Raw genomic sequence first — 21,183 nt, forward strand, 5'->3', positions numbered from 1 at the left:
ATTTAGAGTGGAGTTTTCCAAAGGTTATATAAGATAAACTATCACAAGAGATTGGATGCAGAAGTCAAGCCAAGATGAGAACCCAAGTGCCTTCTATAAGCCAGATGTGAAAGTGACTTACAAAAGTGAGACAGAATCCCATGCCTCTCAGTCCATTCTTACTAAAGCCGCCTTTCATCACTTCTCTGAATCTTAGCCTCTCAGTTCCCAGGGACATCTCATTCATTCATATAGATTTTTATTTTATTCTTTTAGTTTTCCTACTGGATCCTCTCCTTCCTTCCTCACCTACTATTGTCTTTTCTGTAGGAATTATTCCCTTCCTCTCCTATATCATCATTTTCCTTTTCACTGGATTATTGCCTCCAGCATACAAACATGCTCTACTCTCTCTCACCCTAAAACAAAGACCTCCCTTAACTCCATGATCCCTCCAGCTTCTCCTCCTTTCTCTGTTCCCTCTCATAATCGAACTTCTTCAACTGCCTACAACAGTGGTTCCATTTCCTCAGCTCTCACCCAGGGTGGTTAGGGCACCATCACCTCACTGAAGCTGCTTTTCTCAAGCCCGGCTACCTCCATGTTCCCAGATCATCTCTTTCCTCTTCTTTACTTGACTTCTAACTTCTGAGCAGTACAAGATATATTCTTCTACATGGTATCCTTCAATTCTATGTACTCTTGGAAGGCTGAGAGGTACTGAGAGATCAATCCTGAGTTCTTCTCTTCTCTCTCTAGTCTCTCCCTAGACAACCCATTCATTTCTATGGATTTTTATTTTTAAAAAGGTAAAATTCATGGACATAGGACAAAATGCAAAAGTCATTAAAGAGTATGCAGAAGTAAACAATTCTATCTACGACCTTCGTTCCCAGCAAAGTAACCGATACGTTACCTGTAGCTTGTTTAACCTTGCAGAGATAGTCTACGCATTTTATAATACCTCCCCCCTCGCTCTCCCTTTTTAAAAAAACATAAATGGCAGTCTACAGTGTTGGGTACTTTTTTCCTCTCCAAATAATGTATTTTGGATATCAGTACATATGAGTATATGTTGAGCCACCGTATTCTTTTTAATGGTTATGTAGTATTCTACTCAAAATTTCTATTAAAAACTTAACTAGCCCCACTGGTAGGCATTTAGGTTGTTTCCAGACTCTTGACACTGTAAAGAATGCTGCAATGGATATCCTTGACCATGTCATTTTGTACACGCAAACTTACATGTGAGATAAACTTCCATGAAGGGACTTGCTGAATTGAAATTACGTGCATTTAAAATGACAGATATTCTCAAACATTCACTGAAGAGGTACTAATTGACATTCCTCACAGTAACGTAATTCCCATGAAATCAAATACCACTGATATATTCATGGCACCCCAAATCATATCCAAGTCTCTCTTTTAAGATATTATCTTGAAGACCCAATTGTTTATTTGATGTATTTATTTGAACATCTCAAATTGGCTTTATTTTTTATCTTTTTGTGGAAGATTGGCCCTGAGCTAACATCTGTTGTCAATCTTCCTCTATTTTATGTGGGATGCTGTGACAGCATGGCTTGACAAGTGGTGCTAGTGCCACGCCCAGGATCTGAACCTGCGAACCCTGGGCCACCGAAGCAGAGCGCATAAACTTAACCACTACGCCACTGGGCCAACTCCACAAACATATCAAATTTGACATGACTCTTCATTTTCGCTCCCAAATCTGCTCATTCTCCAGTGTTTGCTTTTACTTAAATAGTTTATCCATGAAACTAGCAGCTCAACTAGAGAGTTGGGAGTCATCCTTGACAGTTCCTTCTCTCCTAGTCCCCACACCAATCCAGCATTAAATTATGTCACTTGTACCTCCTATTTAATTATTGAAACATCTACTTTTCTCTTTTTCACTGCCATGGCTCTAATCTAAGCTTCCAGAAACTATAATCTGGGGTACTACATTAACTCCGTACTTGTCTTCCACACCCACTCTGTCTCTCTTCTAAATTATTCTACACAGAGCAGTCAACGTGCTCGCTTTAAAACAAATATCTAATTCTGTCACGTAATAACTCCCAACTTGTCTCCCACATCCAGTCTGTCTCTCTTCTAAATTACTCTACATAGAGTAGTCAATGTGATCTCTTTAAAACATTTATCTAATTCTGTCACCCCCCTCCCTTCAATGGCTTCCTCTTGTCATTAGGACTAAGTTCCAAGTTCTCACATGGCCTTCCAGTCATGATCTGGCTCTGCCTACTTCTCACCTCATTTCCCTCCACTTTGCTCCCTATTCACTCCTGCCCCAGCAATTGTGACCTTTTTCTCAGTTCAAATGCTAATTCAGGTTTAGGACGCTTTCTTAACAATCTGTACTTTTCTTTCAAAGTCTCTCTCTCACAATAATAATCAAGTAGGTCTTTGTTTAATTATGTCTTCATTACATCTCCTGCACTGTAACGCAAGCTCCACGGGGGACTGTGCCTGTTTCTGTTCACTGCTGTAACCCTAGAGTCTCACGCTGTAGAAGCTCAATACATATTTACTACATGAGCACAACGTGTCCACAAAAAACTACCTTCATTCCACCTAAGTCCGGGGTGGGGGTAGGGGAGGATTTGCTTCACTTGTAGCTGTAATAATCAGTCTTCCCCAGTGGAATGTAAGTTTCTTAAAAAGGACAACAATCTGGGGGCCAGCGCGATAGCGCAGTGGTTAAGTGTGTGCGTTCCGCTTTGGCGGCCCAGGGTTTGCTGGTTCGGATCCCAGGTGCAGACACGGCACCGCTGGGCACACCATGCTGTGGTAGGCGTCCCACATATAAAGTAGAGGAAGATGGGCACAGATGTTAGCTCAGGGCCAGTCTTCCTCAGCAAAAAGAGGAGGATTGGCAGCAGTTAGCTCAGGGTTAATCTTCCTCAAAAAAAAAAAAAAGAGAACAATCTTATTCCTTTTTGAATCATGAACACCAGAGTTTGACATATTGAGGTAGCCAAAAAATATTTGGTAAAGGAAAGAATGAATGAGCCACTATTATAAAACTGCACATCCATGGTCATTGAATGAATCCCCGTTCCCTGTGGGCTAAACACTAGGCATATAAAAAATACTGCCACCTGTAGAGGTTAAGTTCGCATATTCTGCTTTGGTGGCCTGGGGTTTATAGGTTCGGATCCCAGGTGTGGACGTACACACTGTTTGTCAAGCCATGCTGTGGCAGGTGCCCCACATACAAAGTAGAGAAAGATGGGCACAGATGTTAGCTCAAAGCCAGTCTTCTTCAGCAAAAAGAGGAGGATTGGCAGTGATGTTAGCTCAGGGCCAATCTTCCCTCGAAATAAAATACTGCCACCTTTTCTCTTTAGTGACTAGAAGTTTTCAAGCAAGCAAATATCAATGTTCTTCTTGTACTGTAGTAGTTAGTTATAATTAGGTGGCTAACTTACCAGAGCAGACTTCCCCACGCCTCCTGAACCAAGGACCACTAGCTTGTACTCACGCATGATGTAGTCTGTTTAAATACTGACAATCTGAAAATAAATAAATAAAAATCAAAGATCAATAAACATATTAAGAATAGCTTAAGAGTATACAACTGTTACATGAAATAATACAAGATTTTGGTTTTTTGTTTGCCTTTTCCCTTAAGGCTATCAAGAAGAAGACAAAGGCTACAAAGCAAAACCATGCAGATTTGAAAATAAGTTTATACAACTATTGCCAGGCATTTTAATTCATTAAAGATCATCTTTGACCAGGCAACAATCATTAGCCCGTTCGTGTCACTTCTAAGAGTGTTTGATCAGAAAATAAGATGATTACAACTAGGAGTTGTCTTATAACTACAATCATGAACCCAATTCTTTACGAAGCTATTATTTAAACAACTTACATACTTTTTTGTAAAGTTCACTCATGAGCTTTAATATAATGTACATGTTATTTTGTTTAAAATATCATACAGTAATTCTACACTGTTTTGTTCATTACTGTATTATAGCTGAACCATGTAAAATGTTACCTCGAAAATTATTAGGATAGGAATGGGAGATTACGGATGAAGTTGTTAAAACTCTATCGGTAGATGTTAGTGATACATTTCACGAGGCCCAAATTACTAGAGAGAGGACAAAAAGGACTAAAAACTTTATTTTTTATCTCCATGGTTATCTTAAAAGGTAAAAACAGGAAAGAATTTTCAATGGCCATGATGGATTAAGTAGGAATGAACTTTCCATCCCACAGTAAACAGCTAAAACATAAAACAAAATATATGACACAACTGTTTTCCGACATTGGACAACAAACAGTATAGGACTGTCATCTCTGAGAGGTGAGAAGGAAATGAAGTGAGACCTACAATTGCCCTGGCTTTCGGCCTGGAGGCACTTTTCAGACTGTGGTGCAAGGAGGAAGAACTCAAGCAGAGAACGGAAGTATACCAGAGAAGAGGGAGTTATGCACAGAAAATTCCAGAAATCTGCGCAGGGGTCCACTTGAGTCTGTAGCCAAAAACCAAGCTGGTGTGCAGAATGAAACCCTATGAGGCACGGTGAGCAATAAACAGAGATTTATAGCTGAACTATTCCCAGAGTGCTCGGAAATACTGGGGTTCTGACCAGAGAAGTCCTCCTTGCTAAAAAACAGGCAATTCACCTGGAAGGCCAGAAGATGCATACTTTAGCAGCAGAGGCAAACAAGCCCTAGAGTAAAAGATACTCTAGATGCTTCCTAACAAAGCTCAAAAACAATCCTCAAAAGGACTGAGCGGATCCACAGGTATCTCAACTGCCTGTGAGAACAAAGTCAAAAACTCTTTAAAAGAATCAAAAAAAAAATAATAATAATAATAATTAAAATTTAAAAAATTCCACCATTCAACAACATAACATTTACAATGTCCATAGCATCCAAGCAAAACTAACAGACATATGACAAAGAAAAAAAATGGGACCTGAAACCAGGGTGAAATGAGTCAGGTGAAAGAGTCCCAGAAATAAGACAATGGAATTAGATAATAAGGACTCTAAAACCATTATTATAAATGTGCTCAAGATTTAAAGGAAAACACAATGAAAAGAGAAATAGTAGACATAAAAAAGAACCAAAACAAACTTCTAATGTTCAAAAACAATCACTGGATGGGAATAACAATATATTAAAAACGGCAGAAGGAAATTCCAGAGGAACTGAGATGCAGATAGAAAAAAGGTGATAAGGAAGAGGAGAAAGGGGGGAAAAGCAGAAGGGGGAGGGAGAAAAGAAGAAAGAAGAAAAATAAAAGAAGAAAAAAGAAGAGAACCACAGGACAATATCAAGCAGGCTAACGTATGTGTAACTGGAAGGGGGCACATGGAGGGGTATTTGAATAAATAATAAAGTATTTCCAAATTTGATAGAAACGGTAAATCCATAGATTCAAAAGACTCAGTGAGTCCTCTCCTCAGTATAAACACAAAGAAAAGTACAAGGTACAATAATCAAATTCCTGAAAAATTGTCAAAAAGAGAAAATCTTACAAGAAGCCAGAGGGAAAAGTTTAGATACAGAGGAACAAAGTTAAGAAAGTGTACAGACTTCTTAAGAAGCTATGCAAGACAAAAGAAAATGAAACATCTTTAAAACGCTTAAGGAAAAAAATGACCAACCTAGAATGCTAAATACAATGAATATATCCTTCAAAAATGAAACTGAAATAAAGATTTTTTTTCAGATCAAAAAAAAAAAAACGGAAACTTGGGGGGAAAAGTTCACCAGCACACACTTAAAAAAAGCAAAGGAAGTTCTTCAGGTGGAAGAAAATGATAACAGATGGAAACTTGATCTACACAAAGGAATGAAGATTACTAAAGGAATAAAAAGACCCAGAAATGGGGGGTGAGAGTAAATCTACGAGACTTTTTTGACCACTTAAAGCAAAAATAATAACAATGTACTACAGAGTTTACAATACATGTAAAAGTAAAATATACTAAAATAACAGCACAAGAAAAGAAGGGAACTGGAAGTATTATTGTTCAAGGTTCTTACATTATCTCTGGAGTACTATAATAGTATTTGAAGGTAAACTGTCAGATGTTAAAGATCCATATTGTAAATCCTAGAGCAACCACTGAAAAAAAATAAGAGACAAAGCTAATAAGCCAACAGCTGAGATAAAATGGAATACTTAAAAAATTCAATTCATCCAGAAGACAATAGGAAAAATACAAACAAGCAAAAAAGAAGAAAGAAAAGATGGGAGAAATACAAAACAAATAACAGGATGGTAGAATTAAAAGGCAACCACATCATTACATTAAATGTAAATCATCAATTCCAATGTTCCAGCATTCCAATTCAAAGGCAAGATAAAAAAGCAAGACCTAACCATATGTTGTCTTTAAGAAACAAACTTTAACTAAAGATACAAAAGGTAAAAGTAACCATTTACTGGTGACAAAGTCACAGTAGCTGCTAATATCACTACTGTAGTCTGTTACCTAGATTCAAATAGACACAAATACTAAATTTCATTTAGAGCTTAGTGAAAAATAAAGATGTATATATTTTTTTCTACACAAGCGTTGGAGACCCTAGATTACGAATCCCTACCTATTCTAAGCAGTTAGCATTTTAGGTTACTCTAGTGAGATTGTTCTCAAACTTTTTTTGATTTCAGGTCTTCTTTATGCCCTTTTACATTCCTATGAGCTTCTGTTTACATGAGCTCTCAGGAATGGATGTTGGATTTCTTTCACATATTTTTTCTGCATCTATTGGTATCATATGGTTTTTCTTTTTCGTCTACCAATATGTCCACTCTTACCACTTCTATTCAACATTGTACTAAGCTAGGTATAGTAAGTTCTAACCTATGCAAAAGGAAGAAGTAAAACTGTCTATTCACATATGACTTGATCTTGTACACAAAAGATCCTAAGGAATATGCAGAAAAGCTACAAGACTAATAAGTGAATTTAGCAAGGTTTCAGGATAAAAGGTTGATTAAAAAGAGCAACTGTATTTCTACATACCAGCAAAGAACTGAAAAATGAAATTTAAACAATACCATTTACACTAGCATTCAACAAGAAATAAATGACTTAAGAGATGAATTTAACAAAATTTGTGCAAAACTGGTATAATGAAACTACAAAACACGGCTGAGAGAAATTAAGGACTTAGAGAGATATGCCGTACTATATTAAGATATGTACATATTATTGTTAAGCTGTCAATTCTCTCCAAATTGATCTACAGACTCAATGTAATCCCAATCAGCAGGTCTCTTCTTTGTAGAAAACGACAAGATGTTTTAACATTTATACGAAAAATCAAATAGAACAGCTAACAGTTTTGCAAAAGAAAAAGTTTTACACTACTGGATTTCAAGACATACGGTAATAAAGACAGTGTCAAATTGGTGTAAGGACAAACATAGATCAGTGGAACCAAGTTAAATCTAGAAGTAAAACTACACATATATGTTCACTTCATTTTTGACAAAAAGGTCTGTGGTACTCCATCCTCTAAGATGGCCCCCAATGATACTGGCGTCCTGGTATTCGTAACTTGTGTTGTCCGCTCTTAATATTCATATCCTGTGTAGTTTCCTCCCATGCTGAATCAAGACTGGTTGTGTGACCAACAGAATATGGGAGAAGTGACAATATGTGACTTCCAACATTAGCTCCTAAAAGGCTTGTACCATGATCTCTGGGACCATTCCCTCCAACAGAAGTCACTGATCATGTCATGAGGACACTTAACCAGTCTTTCAGAGAGGCCCATCTGAAGAGGAACTGAGGCCTCCTACCAATGTAGCACCAACTTGCCAACCATGTAAGAGAGCCAGCTTTGAAGCATTTCTTGTAGTTTTAGTCAAGTCTTAATTCAGATGATTGTAGCCTCATGAGACCATGAACCAGAACCTTTGAGCCAAGCCACTCCCAAATCCCTGATCCACAGAAACTGACAGATGCTAAGTGATTATTGTTGTTTTAAGCCAGTAAGATTGGGTTCATCTGTTACACAGGAATAGATCATTAACATAGGGACAAAAGTAATTCAGTGTGTAAAAGAAGTCTTTTCAACAAGTCAAGTTGGAAAAAAATGAACTTCAACTCTTATCTTTGTTCACTTTGTTCATAATAGCCAAAACCTAGAAACTACCCAAGTATCCATCAAGAGGTGAATGGACAAATAAATTGTGGTATATCCAATCAACAGAATACTATTCAGTAATAAATAGCAATGAACTCTTGATAGAAGCAACAACGTGAATGAATCTCAAAAACATGCTCAGCAAAATAAGCCAGACACAAAACAGTAAATACTGTATGATTTCACTTACATAAAATTCTAGAAAACACAGAAGTAAGTTAAAGTGCCAGAAAGCTGCTGGGGACCAGTGGTGGCAGGGCATGATGACTACGAAGGAGTATAAGGGAACTTCTCTGGGTGCTGGAAATCATCTGGAAATTACCTTAATTGTGGTAGTGGTTACATGGGTGTATAATTTATTAAAATTTATTGACCTGTAAATTTAAAGTAGGTGTACTTTATTACATGTAAATTATAGCTCAATAGATTTAATTTCAGAAAATTCAATAGGGGGAAGAAAGGGAAATTTCTCAGAATACCAGTTACCTACACAGTATTATGAAACAAATGTATCCCCCATAAATTCTTATGTTGAAATCCTTCCTCCAATGTGATGGTATTAAGAGGTGGGCCTTTGAGAGGTGATCGGAATTAGATGAAGTCATAAGGGCAGAGCCCTCATGAATGGGATTAGTGCCCTTATGAGTCCCAAGAGATTGCTATTCTCTGCTCTCTGCCATGTGAGGATACAAGATAATAGCCATCTACAAGCCAGGAAGCAGGCCCTCACCAGACCTCTGATGTGCCAGTGCCTTCATCTTGAACTTCTCAGCCTCCAGAACTGTAAACAATAAATCTGTTGTTTAAACCACCCAGTCTATGGTAATTTGTTATAGAAGCCTGAACTAAGAAACACAGTGAGGATAAACTAGTAGACTATGCAATAGATATGATAGCAAGTATTGTTCTGAACCAAACATTTACCATGTCTCAGGTACCAGTTCTATACTAGGTACCAGGGACACAAAAATGAAAAGCGTGTGTTTCCCATCCTCAAGGAGCTCACAGAGGAAGGAAAAATAACTACAATATGATGTGAACAAAGCCATTAGAGAGACAAGATTAAAGGGCTGGGGAGGGATGGAGGAAGAGAAGGGAGTCCAGGATAGGTTTTCAACGGAGGGTGCATGAGAGCTAAGTGAAAAACTGAACGGAAATGTTCCAGGTACACAAGGCAGGGGTTCTAAGAAGAAACTGCTTCAGCAGACACTCTAAACCATGAAGCACAGAAGATTCAGGGAATACCACATAGTTCGGTATGGCTAGAACACTGGGTTTAAAAAGAAGGTACAGAAAATGAAGCTGGGTAAGGAGACTGGGTTATGCCTGGAAAGGCATTAGCCATGTTAAAGAGTTTATGTTTCATCTAGTAAACAATGGGGCAAAAAGTCTTCTTTTTCGTTTAAGAAAAAAGTAACAGATAAGTATTCTGGAAAGACAACTGATAACAGTATACAAAACAGACTTAAGGAAGAGAGACTAGAAGCAGAGAGTAGAGGAAGCTACTGTAACAGCTCAGGTGGGAAATAATACAGATCCGTACAGTAGCACTAGGGCTGAAAAGGGGACAGTGGTTTTCTGAAGGTAAATTTCTGAAGGACTCTGTAGGTGATTAGAGGTTATTAAGGGAAATGAAGAAGAGTCAAGGGTAACTCCTAGATATCTAGCTTGGGCAAATTAGGTGGCTGGTAGTATAACTCCAATTAAGACAGGAAATACAAAAGGAGGTTTAAAAAGCAAGTTAATACTTTCTGCAAAAATTAAGTTTGAGATTCCTATGGGAAAAGTACGTAGAGACACCTCATAGATATTTAAAAATCCACATCTGGAAGCTAGAGGTATAGACTTAAAAGATGGTAGTTGAAGCCACAGCAGATGAGAGCAAGCAAGGAGAATTTATTCAGCAAACATAGAAGAAAGCTAAGAACTGAGCCCGAGAAACAACCACATTTTACTACGTAGATGGACAGAAAAAGTGAGGTGCGAAAGGTTTGTGCTGGACACTAGTCATCCTATACCTCTAACTGTATCAGGTGGTTGTCTCGTTTCTATGAAAAGTACTAACTGTTAAACATAGGAGCATATATTTCATCTAGACAGATCTCCATACCTGTATCCCCCTTTCCAGACCCAAAGTGATTGTTAGTCTGGGACTGTTGTCATTTTAACAAGATGCGAATTCATCATCTCTCTAATCCAAAAATGTATATCTTTCAAGAGGGAATCCTAATATAGCAAGGCTCATTTATACTACCCAAACTGCCTCGTAGGGCAATAGAATTTGGGGAAGGCACTCAGACAGGGCAAAATTATTTTGAGTATTCTGCAACAACAAAATATTTGGCCCCTGTTCCTCAACTCAAGTGGTAAGATATTGAAGTCCCAAAGTTATTTTTCAATACACTGTATGTGTAGAAAATTATTTTCTTTACACCTAACAAATACCATGGGTTATGAATGCACGCACATATACACACATGCAAAAACAAGAATAATATAGCTCAGATAAGAAAACACACCCACACAAATACCCAATATGGAATAATGTGGATTAATATTTTATTTTTAAAGGGGGTTAGTTCTAACTCATTACTGCCAAGTTAGAAAACCACTATGTTCTTCCAAAGCAAATCCCATGCCTTTTTATGGAAATCTCTTGTGCCCTGTACTCCCAACACAGCACCAGAAAATTTCTCACTCTGGTTAAGATTCCCTGACAAATAAGGAGGACAAGAATAAACATTACACTATGTTTAAATTTTAAGTCAATCTTGAGTCCCTAACATTATAGTCTAAGTTATAACAATTTTTTCATTCTTCCTTCAGCAGAACTGCTTCTAAATTTCACAAAATAACATAATGTGATTGTCTTTGTGATGTAAATCAATCCCAACTTTGTTGTTTCTGTTTTTAAATACGTAAACTAATTATAAGATGAAATAGTTTCTCCTGCACAACCAGACCATGGAAATCATGGTAAGATTTAACTCTCTAAAATAAAGAACAATGTTCTTCATAGGACATCATAACAGAAATTCAATTTTTTGTAACATGAAATCACATTATCTCATTGAGAGAATCTCTTCCTTAATACTTTCTCTCCTTGTTCTCCTCAGGCTAGTACCTTAGCGGGAGGAGGTATATAGAGACAAAGTGATCAGACATAACGTACTTGTAAATGAAGTTTATAAATTAGTTTTCACCCTCTAAAACCAGGCACACCCAGCCCAACAGCACTTCCTACCCCTTCCCACATTGAAAGGAGATAAGCTCCTGCAGATAGGAGAGGCCAACAGGGATTCTCAAAAAGAGCAGACAACTCATCACAGATTTGAGGGAAGCAATTTGACAGAGGCAATAAATTCAAAAAGCAGAACAAAAACCAAAGAAAATAGAGTTAAGACGGCCCATAAAAGACCATAAAATAAATGTAATATCCTTAAAGAAACTTGAACTTGAAAGAAATTTGAAACTTGAAGTTAGCAAGTCTATGTAAAAGACACATTGGAGTCTCAGGGAATAAAAATATGACCATCAAAACAAAAGTTCAGTAGATGGGCTGAGGAGGAAAATGGATATAATGAAAAGCAAGCTAGTGAACCTATAATATACTGAACCCACCCAAAGAGTGCAGAACAAGAGGAGAGAGAGATGGAATGTATGAAAGAAACAGGTCAAAGGATAAATCCCAAAGTTCTACCAGCTATCTGACAGGAAGTCTGGAAACAGAACAGAAGAACCAAAGAAATAATAGGACACTCCCAGAGGTAAATAAGAACCAAAGAAATAATCAAAGGACACTTCCAGAGGTAAATTAGGAATCTTCAGACTTACAGCAGCCAATGAATGCCAATCATCATCATCATCATCATCATCATCATCAGAGATTCACAACTGAACATATTGTAATCAAAATTTCAAACCACTAAAGGTGAAGATAAATTCGAAAAAGCTTCTAGAGAGGAAAAACACATTCTCCTCTCCTTGAATAAGGGTGGGATTAGTAAATAAAATATAGCAGAAGTGATGTCTGACTTCTGAAGCTAGGAAGGGTGCCAGAGCTTCCTCCCGGGTCTTTCTTTTGGGAGCCATGCCTTTGGGCCCAGAGCTGTCAGGCTGCCCTGAAGCTGCCACTCTGGAGAGATCACAGAGAAGACAGAGTCGCCTGAGGAGCCCTAGCTGTTTAAGCCATCCAAGACCTGTAAATAAAGAAGCATTCAAGATGACCCCAGAGAGCCACCAACTGACTGCAACACCCTGAGAGACCTTAGGCCAGATCCACCCAGCTGAGCCGCTCCCTAATTCCATACTCAGGAAACTAAGAGTGATAACACACGGTTATTGTTTTAAGCCCCTAAATTTTGGAACGGTTTGATAACTAAAAACAGAAAGAAGGAAAAATAAAGGAACAAAGAACAGATGGACAAATTAAATGGAAAGATGTAAGACAATCCAAATACATCAGTAATTACATTAATAAATATTCAATAGGAAAAAATAAATTAAAATACAAGGCAAAATATATACAGCAATAGTTGACAGAACTAAAGGGAAAACTAGGCAATTACAAAATCATGATTATATTTTAACATAACTCTCTCAGTAACTGATAGAAAAGGAAGACAAAATCAGTAAGGATATACAGAAGACCGCCAAGTAATGAATCAACTTAACCCAAAAGACATACATAGAACACCACACCCAACAACTGCAGATTACACAGTTTTTTCAAGTACACATGGATCATTTACTAGAACAGACCATGCTGGGCCATAAATCAGGTCTCAACAAATTGCAAAGGACTGAAATCATACAGTGTATATTCTAACCATAAAGCAATTAAACTAGAAATCAAAACAAAAATAAAACTATATAATCTCAAAATGTCTGTAAGCTAAACAATACAGTTCTAAATAACACGGGTCAAAGAAGAAATCAAGATGGGAAGTAAACAATTAGAACTAAATGATAATAAAAATACATATCAAAAATTACTGGAGTTAGTACTCCAATAGTTAAAGGAAAACGACTGAAGAAGCAGAAAGGCTTAAAAACAAGAAGTCATGGCAAGCAAATAAATCAGTGAAAATTATAGCTAAAAATCTAATTATCACTGCAAAATATGTTCAAAAATCTGAAAACTCCATGATTATCTTAACATTTTGGTGTGGGAGGAGTTAGGAAGGAAAGTAAAGGCATGTTAAAGTTTTTCTCTTACTTGCAAAAGGATAAAGATACTGAATCTCTCTTTCTCTCAATGAAAAAAAATATAATCTAAACATGTGAAAAATGTAATGTCAACAACTAGATTATATGTAATTTAAAAATCACTAAAGGAAAATGGGCAAAGAAAACTTATCAATTCAACCAGAGCTAGAAAATCAAAAACAAACAAGAGGAAAGAAAGGTAACAAAAATAATAGGAATAAGAGAAAACAGATCAGTAGTCTCAATACAATAAAAAGAAATTCTCCTAAATCCTAGTTATGCAAACCACAAATGATAAAAGTTTATTTTTGGGGCCGGCCCCATGGCCGAGTGGTTAAGTACGCGCGCTCTCCTTTGGTGGACCAGGGTTTCGCCAGTTTGGATCCTGGGCACGGACATGGCATCACTCATCAGGCTATGCTGAGGTGGTGTCCCACAGGCCACAACTAGAAGGACCCACAACTAAAATATACAACTATGTACTGGGGGGATTTGGGGAGAAAAAGCAGGAAAAAAAGCAATAAAGAAGCTTATTTTATGAAGTCTATGATGACAAATATATGACTTAGAAAATAACATACTTAACTTACAAGTAGCAAATCTTATAATATGTTATATGAATAGATGGTTTTGTCTTTTCTTGTTTTAAATACTAAGTCAGTACTGAACAGCAGAATACCCCAAGCACAGTGAGTGTTTCCTTGGTAGCAAATCACTTTTTAAAAATGCCTCTAGATATGGTCACCTACCCCTTTGAACTATACCCTCACAAAACAGTCCATTTCTGGGTAACCTAATTGTTAGAACATTCTGTACACTGCTTTGCTTCTCTGTAGTGGCCACTTGTTGGGCCTCTGCCCTTTGATGCTAAACAGAATAGAGAATTCCTCTTCCAGTCTATACCCCTTCAAATATTTGAAGACAGTTATTCCCCCTGCTCCAAATAGCCTCTTTTTAAATAAGCACTAGTATTTCCTTTTTCAAACGATAAAATTTCAAATTGTGTAACCATTCTGGTCTCCTTTGCAAAAGCTTTATTCTTACTTAAATGTCTCTCTTAAAATGAAAGTAATATATGCTAATTAGCACTATTAGCAGGCATTTCTAAAAGGCTTATAACAAAAAAGAGCAGTCACTACATCCTCTTAACCTACAACAGCTACTTCAAACTTCTAGCTGTTTTTTTGAATGTCTTCCTCCATATTTATAAATAAGATATTTATACTACTATCTCTTGGTTTTTAGTTTTAGATATTATTATTATGGTAGATTAGTATTTTAGCTCTCTTAAACAATACATAGCAAAGTAGTATATTAAGATTGTCTTTCCTTTTTCATATAACTTAAGTTTATTTCAGAATTATCTATCAACATAATTTTCCACCCAAACTTGCCAAATAATCTACCAATTTCATTCCCTTCTCACACCCTAATCCTGCCTGGAGCTTGCTGTAGACTGTACCAGCTGCTTTCTATGCTTGCAGACATCTGTATACCTAGGACTTTCTTTTCCTATGCAGGCACTGGTCTAGAACAGTGTGCTTCAAAGTGCCCATCCACAAAGTGCTACACTACTATTTGCTACTGATCCTCCAGAAAATAAGGAACCCGCCCCAGGAAATCAGTGACTTCTCTAAGCACACAGTTTAATTCAGTCAAACAGTGTGAAACGTACTCTAAGGCGGGTGACAATATTTTTTTAAAAAGACAAAACATTAAATTATAGATCATTCTCAGTATTGTGCCATCACTTTTCGGTACAGCATAAAAAGCTTATTAGTAACATTGTTTTAAAAAACCACGTTTAAAAGCACAAGGTTTCCACAAGTTCTCAGGTTCTTGTATTTCCTTACTAAATAAAACTTCCTCGCTTCTTCTTTATATATTAAAAAGGAACACAAATTCTACTTTTAACACAAATTCTACTTTTCTACTTCATCTATCAATTATCCCCAAATAAATCTTTATCAAAATCTTTAGTAAAGTATGACTGACACAGTTATCCCATTCACTGCACCCTTTAAATTCTCCTAACATTCAAGTAAAGGATTAAAACATTTAATCCAACCCACTTATTATTCAAGAGTAAAATTTTTGGCAAGTTTGACAAGTGGTCTTGAAAAGCTTAATACACTATTATGACAACACATGCAATAATCTATCATTTGAAATTATTCCTTAAACAAAAATGTTAGAGTACACTCTTCTCTCTCTTATAATCTGTAGCATCTATAGTTTTAGCACCGTTTTCATTCTTATTGTTTGTTCATGCCTGCTCTCTCTTTCGATCAATCTTACCAGGTTTGTTAATTTTATTAGTCTTTTTCTAAGAGTCAACTTTGGCTTTGTTGATGCTCCATTGTAGGTTTGGTCTATATTTCCTTAATTTCTGCTTTTATGTCTATTATTTCCTTGCTTTTTTATGTTCTTTTTCTAATTTAGATTGAATGTTTGGCTCTTTAATTTTCAGCCTTTCTTCTTTTCTAATTAATATCTCACACTCTTCATCAGGGATCACTTTCCTTCTACCTAAAGCATATCTTTTCAAATTTGTCTTAGTGATGTTCTATTGGTGGTAAAATCTCTCAGTTTTCATCTATCTGAAAACTTTATGTTACCTACACTCCTGAAAGATATTCTAGCTTTAATAGTTATTTACTCTCAGAACACTGTCATTATTCTCTTGTCTTTTGGTTTCAATTTTTCCTTCAATAAGTCAGCCTAATTGCAGGTCTTTAGAAAGTAATCTTTCTTATCCCTTTGGCTATTTTTATTATCTCTGTATGCAAATTTTAACATGCAAACTTTAACTATGAAGTAATTGTTTAGGTTTAGATTTTTATCTATCCTGCTTAGGATTTATTTGACTTCTTGAATTTGTCTTTTTGCAGTTTTAGAAATTCTCAATCAATAAATCTCCTCAAATATTATCTCTACTTGATTTTTCTTCACATCTAGATTCTGCTTAGATAACTATTTGATCTTTTCATGCTCTTCTTGCATTAGTTAGGATGTAGACTAGACTGCTGTCAAAAAAGACCTTACAGTGACTTAAATAAAATTCAAGTTTTTTTCCTCTCTCACACAACAGTCGGAAGGGATAGTCCAGGGCTGGTGTGGCAGTTTAGCAGTCTGAGAGAGCTAAGCTCTTACACCTCACTGCTCTGTCATCCTTAGAGTACTGCCCTCTTCCACATAGCCTAAAATAGTTCACCGCCATGTCCACATTCCAGTCCATGGAAAGGAAGAAAGAGGAAGGAAAGGACACATCCCTCTCCTCTTAAAGGCATAACCTATAAGGTTATAACCTATTCACACATAACTTCCACTTGCAGCCAAATTGCCAAAACTTTGTCACACAAACTTCACTATCAGAAAGGCAACTAAATGGAAGCTGTAGCTGGGCAGCAAAGCATCCAACTAAAACATTCATTACTTAGAGGGAGGAAGGAATCAAGAAAAACTAGCAATTTCTGCCAGAATTTTCCAATTCTCTTTTCTTCTCTAACATATTTTCCATCCCTTATTTTGGTTAATTTATTTCTCAGGTCATCTTTCGGTTCACTAATTCTGTAGTCTAATCTATTTTTAAACCTATCTATTAAGTTTTTTTATTTATATTGTTCATTTCTAGAAGTGCCTTTTTTTTTTTTTTTTGGTCAAAGCTACTGGTAATTGTATATAGTCTCATTCTCTTTCTTATAAGCAGCATAGTGAAATGTTTAAAAGCTGAACTTAAGGATCGATCGATACTGCCTGGCTAGAATCCTGCTCTACCACTAACCTCTAACTACAACTTTTCCTCCTAAATGTTGAATACTGGGAATGCATCTAATTAACAGAAGAAGAGAGAATATGACAGTATCCAAAAATATCCCTTACTCTATGCCTTTGGGTATGACATGTGCTCTTGGATCCATGAGCTATGAAAAAAGAGTGAATGCTTATCCTGTTTTAGCAATGTAGCAAATCATCAAAAAGTGCATCAAAGGGGACCACTTTTTGCATGTATTACCAGATACTTAGTAAAATGAATATTCTTCAGCAACTATTATCATCATGGGCAAATAAGACATTTATAAACCATGAAGAAAATTTTAGGGGCAGTGACTAATAATTTCTAGGTTGACAAAAAAATTTTGTTTTCCTTAAAAGATAAGGTTTTCTAAATTAGGTTTACTAGTTTATGCCAAGTATAGCTAAATATATCAGTATTAGAATCTTGATAGGTATACTCCCATAAATAGAAGTATTTACTTTAACATTGTTCCCCTAATGGCACTGCCACATAAATTATATTTTCATAATTTTCATTTAAGACTAACATAAAAGCAAGCCATAGCTAATGAAAAAGTATGAATTTGGAATAATTTCTAAAGAAAAATGGCATAACTGTCACTAAATCTCTGAAATCTTTATTCTTTAAAGACTATTTCACTTCTTATAACTAGCTGAAATGGTGTGACCATTCCTGCAAGGGAAAATAAAATGATGTGATCGAGAGCAATTAAACTAAATGGTATTTTGTCATTTACAAAGCTCTTTCCTTTATATTTTTTAATTCATCAAAATCAAAACTATAGGGGCCAGCCAGTGGCGTACTGGCTAAGTTCGCACACTCAGCTTCAGCAGCCTGGGGTTCACAGGTTCAGATCCTGGGCATGGACCTACACATGACTCATCAGGCCATGCTGTGGTGGTGTCCCACATGTAGAGTAGAAGAAGACTGGCAACGGATGTTAACTCAGGGCCAATCTTCCTCACCAAAAAACATAACAAAACAAAACAAAAAGCAAAAAAAGAAAACTATATCTTATCCCTATTATAAGGATGAGGAAACCATACAAAGTTTAACTGGATTAAATGACTTAGGCACAAAGTAACTAGGAGACTCTATTTAAACCTATCATCTCTTGATTTTAAAAGCCATTCTCTCAATGTATTATGCTTTGCTATATAACAACAACGCAGCAATAATAATAACCTACATTTACTGAGGGCTTACTACGTGCCAGGCACCATTGTAAGAAATCCTCACAAAAAGCTTATGAGGTAGGTACCAGTAACTTGCCCAAGCCATACATCAAGGAAGAGAAGCCACAATTCAAATTCACGCAGCCTGATTCCAGAGTTCACACTCTTTACCCAACATGCTAACTTGCCTCTACTCATATATGTACATAGAAACAGGATAAACACAGAATACTTTTGGAAGGAAACTGAGGAATGAGGGAACATGGAAAGAAGAGAGATTTTTCTCTTATACATATTTCTTGAAGGTCAGGCAGAGGAAGGGGTGGGGGTGGATGGAATATTACATAGACATGTAATTTCATGAAAAAAGGCACAGATTCAAGAGAATGAAGAGTCTACTGAAAAAACCATTTTTAAAAAGTCTAGGCAGCTTAGCATTTACAGAAAGGAATGAGTACAGATATGGTTTAAACAGGAGGCTAGCAAGCTGCCAAAGTCCCTGCATGATATACTAAGAACTTGAAACTTTCCTATCAGAGGCAAAAGCTACCTAAGGTTTTTGAGCAGAGAATTGCTGGGGTGGGGGGGAGGGGGGGAAGTGGTGGGCAGAAAAAAAAGCTCAAAGAGAATTGTGTAGGTTAGAAAAAAGGAATGAGAAACTGGAGCAAGACCAGTTAGGAGGGCAAGGAATGGGGCTGGGATTTGAGATAGAAGGAAGGTTAATTAGCGGCTGGCCCCATGGCCCAGTGGTTTAAGTTCGCGTGCTCTGCTTAGGTGGCCCAGGGTTTTGCCAGTTCAGATCCTGGGTGTGGACATAGCACCACTCATCAAGCTATGCTGGGGTAGCATCCCACACAGCACAACCAGAGGGACCTACAACTAGAATACACAGCTACGGACTGGGGGACTTTGGGGAGAAGAAGAAGAAAACAAAAGATTGGCAAGAGATGTTAGCTCAGGTGCCAATCTTAAAAAAAAAGAAAAGAGTTAATTAAAGCAAGGGACATAGTTCAGCAACACTGATGAGATAATGCATGTATGTGTAGCACTTAGCACAGTGCCTGGCAAATATTATCCACTAAAAAATTACCACTATTATCAGTGCTTTACTACTGTAACAAGTGTGTTACTGGTATTTTGAGAAGAAATGTGGAAAGGTAACGTAAGACAAGAGTGGATAGCACTGTCAAATTAGGAATCCCAAATCAGGAGGCAGTATAATAAAATTTGATTCTGAACCTTACTGAATTGAAGGATCTGCAGTTCTCTGAAAACTATAAACACACAGGGAAATGGATACCAAGGAACCCAAATTAACAACACCTGATTGAAAGGAACGCTCTTTCTGCCGCCATATTTGGATCCAAAACCAAGCTCTATTAACTGTGTGAACCTGGACAAGTTATCTGCCCTAATTAATATTTAATTTCCTTATTAACAAAACAAAGCTGGATTAAGATACCTCACTGGTTTCTGATAATTAAACAATATAACATTTTAGGTAATATAAAATGCCTAAAACCTGGGAGAAGTTAAATGTTTTTTCCTTCCTAAAGTGAAAACATATAGAGGATCAATTTTTTGATTTGATGAAAACATTGCCACATCAGAAAACTGTTAGGGTCCTAGCTTTTTAGTCTGTTTGCTTTAAGAACTTCATATCTATCTTAGCATGGCCAGAGCGTCATGAGTTTCCAATTCTCATAAACTCTGAAGTTCCACACAGGTTCCTGTTGCCAGAGGTTATTGGCTTTGTGACAAGAAATAACATAGGCACAGACACCTTTGTCTTTAAAAAATCCTGTTGAGGACAATCTTAGCCCTAATCAACTTCTTACTGTTTGAGATGAGAGGAAGTAGGAAAAAAACACAGCATGAAAATTATTTAAAGCCTTGCTTTCATGAGAGATGAATTAATTTGATCGGGTCTAGAAATTGGCCACTAAATAAGAACAATTAACTTAACTAGGGATCTTTGATTTTGTGCCTAATGCTAAGAAAAACACAAAAAAGATACGTGGCTATTGATTTGTAGAATTTCTAAGACTTATTGTGAAGAATTACATTGGCTGAGAGATTCTATTTTCTCATAATAGAACCAAACGGAGATTCTGTAAATGCGAGATCTTAATCTGGCCATTAGGAGTTATGAATTGCTGACCACATACGTTTTATAAATGGTTTTCTTCATAACAATCTAACAGTCTAAACATTCTTTTTTTTATGGCCATCAACCCTAGTAGACTAAGCTATCATCAGCTTATACCTGGATCACTGCAGCAGCCTCTCATCTGGTCTCCCTACATCTAATTTTCCCCCCTCCAATATTTTTTCCACAATGAAGCCAGAATGATCTTTATAAAAATACAAATTTAAGCATGTTAGTGACACTCCTCCCAAATCCCTCCAGTTAAGACACTTCATTGGTTTTCCACTACCTTTAAGGATCAAGACCAAAAATGTTAACATGGCCTACAAGGGTCGGCACAGTTTGGTCCTTAACTCCCACTCCAGCTTCATCTTACAATGTGCTCCCTCTCATTCTCCATGCTCCAGCCAAACTGGCTTTTTTTTCATTTTCTCTAATATGTCACGCTCTCTCCTGCCAAAGACACAGGTCAGCTGGTAAAGTGTTTTGGTAAAGCAGGAAAGGGGGATAGGGAGTTCACAGGGCATGGAGATTTTTAGTTTGAAAAAACAGATATTTAATCAAAGACCTAAAGGCAATGAGAAGTTAGAGAACAGAATTATGTAGACATCTGAGGGAAACGGAAAAGACTTGAGATGCCCAGTGACTTCTTTAAAGAGAAAGGAGGGCACCCTAACTGGATGACAACGAGGAGGTGATTAGAAGGAGATAAGGTAAGA

General features: G+C 36.8%; 1 protein-coding gene across 30 annotated transcripts in view; it reads right to left on the minus strand.

The window, feature by feature from the left end:
* The window catches only part of RAP1A (RAP1A, member of RAS oncogene family), a 76,817-nt gene that overhangs the window by 19,247 nt on the left and 36,387 nt on the right, over positions 1 to 21,183 (minus strand). For 13 of the 30 annotated variants that reach the window (XM_070266307.1, XM_070266329.1, XM_023640268.2 and 10 more), the window contains one exon: positions 3,435 to 3,518. In XM_070266307.1, the coding sequence (XP_070122408.1) occupies positions 3,435 to 3,491 (57 nt within the window). In that variant the 5' untranslated portion in view covers positions 3,492 to 3,518. 30 annotated transcript variants of the gene reach the window in all.

This window comes from Equus caballus, chromosome 5 (genome assembly GCF_041296265.1).
Source record: "Equus caballus isolate H_3958 breed thoroughbred chromosome 5, TB-T2T, whole genome shotgun sequence".
NCBI classification, from domain to species: domain Eukaryota; kingdom Metazoa; phylum Chordata; class Mammalia; order Perissodactyla; family Equidae; genus Equus; species Equus caballus.